Here is a 3,742-nt window from a genome sequence, read left to right on the forward strand (position 1 = left end):
GCTTTACCACATTCATTACATTCATAGGGTTTCTCTCCAGAATGTGTTCTTTTATGCCTTCCAAGTTTCCAGTGTTGTAAAAAGGCTTTACCACATTCATTACATTCATAGGGTTTCTCTCCAGAATGTGTTCTTTTATGCTGTCAGAGATTACTCTTTTGAGAAAAGGCTTTATCACATTTATCACATTCATAGGGTTTTTCTCCATTATGAGTTCTTTTATGGTTTTGGAGATTACCGTGGCATGAAAAGGCTTTACCACATTCATTACATTCATAGGGTTTCTCTCCAGTATCAATTCTTTCATGCCTTTGAAGACCACTGTGTTGTGTAGAGGTCTTATCACATTGAGTATACTCATAGGGTTTCTCTCTGGCAAGACTTCCTTTATGCCTGTGAAGACAATTGACATGTGTAAACACTACCACATTGATTAAATTGATGACTCTTTTCATCTGTATGATTTAATTTCACAATTTTGTCTTGTTTACTGTAAAAAGGTAACAAATCGTAGGTTGTATCACTTGTTTGGATTCATAAGTTTCTACTTTATTATGGGTCCCTTTGTATATTGGAAGATAGCTGTGGTGGTTAAACTGCTTAGTACATGATTCATCTTTCCGAAACCCTTTTCTCATGTGAGTTTTTCCACATTTCTAAAGAGAACTGGAAGAACTCAGAGCTTTGCCACAGTGATTGTACTCATCATTTTGCTATACTGTCATGTTACATTTGCAAAATAAACCAGGACAAACAAAACAATGTCCATATTCCTTGTATTCAAAGGGTTTTTCTGCAGTGTGAATGTATTTCCATATTCTCAATGAAGTTGGATACATAATTAATTGTAAACTCATATCACCTTCTCAGTCTACTCAAAGTGGGGACAACTGTATATCTTCTCATTGTTGTGAGAGAGAAAGGCACTTTCCATGTTCCAGATCCTCACTTGGCTTTTATCTAACCTGACACATATCAATTATGGCAAGAATAAAAGTAAAAGGTTTCCACTTTCCATTCATACAGTTTTACTGTTTGTTTATCACAGAGGTGTAATATGAGGATAAAGGTTTCTACACCCTAATCTTCTTGAATCTCATAAATTACCCTTCTCACTATACTTTGGTGAATCAATAAAATGTATATGAGTAATGTGGGATTTATCATGGAATGTTTGCGATTAAGAGATTTTAGACATATGCTTATGATCTAATCTATGTATATGTCCTTTGAGGATATAATTAAAATGTAATAGCTGTTATGTCATTGTTTGTTTGTAGTTTTTCCCTGACTACCTGATGTTAAGGTACTTGGTACTGTGAGAATTTACTAATCATCAGTACACTTAAAGCTATGCCTGTTTATACTGAGGTTTTTTTTTTAAATTTCAAGGGCACACTCAAAATTCTTTAGAAGCATATTTGTATCAGTGTGAATATAAAACTAACCTTCCATGTATTCTAGAATTTTGAATATGTTCTTCAATATTATTGTCTTCTGATTTGTAACCTAAAATATATTACCAGACAATGTATGATATATAATGAAAACTGATGAAGAGTTAAGTTATTCTCCTCAATGAACCTGAGAACTCTGCCTGATTTATTTACCACATTGTTCCTGTTTCATAATCAAAATGAAAGAAGAGCTCAATAACCAAGAAACACCTTTCCTCACATTTTAAAAAATGGATTAAAATTCATAGTCTTACCTATAGCAGTGAGGTTCCTGTAGGTCTCCAGCATCACATCTGTGTAGAGATTCTTCTGGGAAGGATCCAGCAAAGCCCATTCTTCTGGAGTGAAGTTAATGTGGACATCATCATATGTCAGTGCATCCTAAAATATCCATACATGTGTTCAATAGAAAGCATAATTCTGACAATATATTAAATACATACTTCTTTAAAATACATTCATATAACTCTGGTGATTTCCACACTTACTCCATGATACAGAAATTCTAATGTAATCACCAAGTCATTGTAGAAGTAACCTGAAAAGGAGGACCAACCCTGTCATTTCTGGGCCCTCTAAATAGAATGTAAACTTGCAGGAGAAAGGCCTATTAACAGCCATATAGTCAGAGACAAATAGAGCAATACTATACACATCAGAGAAATGATCTGAATGATGACTAACTACAAAAAGAGATAGGCAAGCTGAGTGTGTTGGTGCATGCCTTTAATTGTACCACCCAGGAGACAGAGATATGGGAATCTCATTGGAGACCAGCCTAGTCTATGTAATGAGTTTCAGGACTGCTTGAAGTAAACATTAAGAACCTGCCACCACCCTTCCCATAAAAACAACCACATAAACAAAAAACATATGCAAAAACTCTGCATGTCTCAATGAACATCTTACAAAGATTTAAACATCTACTCCACTTCTGCATTCATATTCTAGTAAACTGAGTGTCACCACTTAAACTGTAGGATTAAGAAAATTTACTAGAAAAGAATGCCTGTTGAACTGTGTCTCGAAAAAAAACAAAACAAAACAAAACAAAAAAAGAATGCCTGTTGAAACAGCTAGAGATGGACAGATGAAAATACAAGCAATGTATATGTAGACCTTAAATATCACATAGGGCAAGAGCAAGGGAACAGGAATTAACAGCACAGAGTCTAACAGAAGATGGGTTCAAGTGTCACTGAGATGGGTTCAATTCTCAGTGTGTACACGAGAGCTCACAACAATCAATAATCCCAAGTTCAGAGGTTCTAAGGCCATCTTGTGACGACTCTGAGCATCATACACACAACATGTGATGGGCATCCATGCATACAAGCAAGATACTCAGAATCGATTAAATCAAATACAAATGATAAGATAAACATACAAATGACAAAGTCAGCTTCCTGCAAGACATGGAAAGATGGTTCAACATTAAAAAAACTTTGTCAATATATTCTACCATATAAATAAAATGAAAGAAAAAGAAATCACCTGACCATCTCATTAGACACTCAAAAGGCCTTTGTCAAACTCCAGTGCCTCTTCATAATAATAAAAGTGTTTAAAGACCAGGAGTACAGGGGACATACCTACACATAATAAAGGAAATTAACAAAATGCTTACAGCCAATAACAAATTAAATAGAGAGAAATTCAAAAATGCCTTACAAATATCATTAAAAAAAAATCAAGGTTGTGTGTTCTATCCATGTCTATTCCAATAGTACTGGAAATTCTAGCTAGAGCAATAAGACAACTAAAGGAGATCAAGGGAATACAAATTAGAAAGACAGTAGTCAAGTGTCATTATTTGGAGATGATATGATAATACATATAAGCAGTACCCAAAACTCTACCAGTTGATAAACACCTTGAGCAAAATGGTGGATACAAAATTACCTCAAAAAATCATAGCTCTCTTATATATGAAAGACAAATGGGTGGAGAAGAACATTACGGGAAACAATGCTTCACAATAGTCAAAAATAATAAAAAAATATCTTGGGGCAATTGTCCACAAGCCACTAAAAGACTTGTTTGACAAGAACTATGAGGAAAATACCAAAAGATTGAAAGATATCCCCAAACTCAGGCATTAGTAGAATTAACTTAGTAAAATGGACATCCTACCAAAGCAATCTACAGATTCAAAACAGTTCCCATTCTATTCTAGCACAATCATTTTCAGACCTTGAAAGGACATTGATTCATATCATATGGTATAATAAAAAACTCAGGATTCCTGAACAGTAATAGAAGTTCTGGTGATATCAGCATCCCTG

At 34.4% G+C, this 3,742-nt stretch overlaps 1 protein-coding gene across 1 annotated transcript; it reads right to left on the reverse strand.

The window, feature by feature from the left end:
* Nucleotides 1–210: 210 nt before the first annotated feature.
* LOC114615908 (putative KRAB domain-containing protein ZNF788) lies at nucleotides 211–1,838 on the reverse strand (the record flags this gene model as incomplete). The annotated part of the gene is made up of 2 exons (XM_028761503.1): nucleotides 211–393; nucleotides 1,712–1,838. Coding segments are annotated over 2 exons (310 nt in total), but the record flags the coding sequence as incomplete, so codon positions are not given.
* Between the last annotated feature and the right edge of the window lie 1,904 nt (nucleotides 1,839–3,742).

Source organism: Grammomys surdaster, unplaced genomic scaffold, assembly GCF_004785775.1.
Source record: "Grammomys surdaster isolate TR1022 unplaced genomic scaffold, NIH_TR_1.0 191473, whole genome shotgun sequence".
NCBI lineage: Eukaryota > Metazoa > Chordata > Mammalia > Rodentia > Muridae > Grammomys > Grammomys surdaster.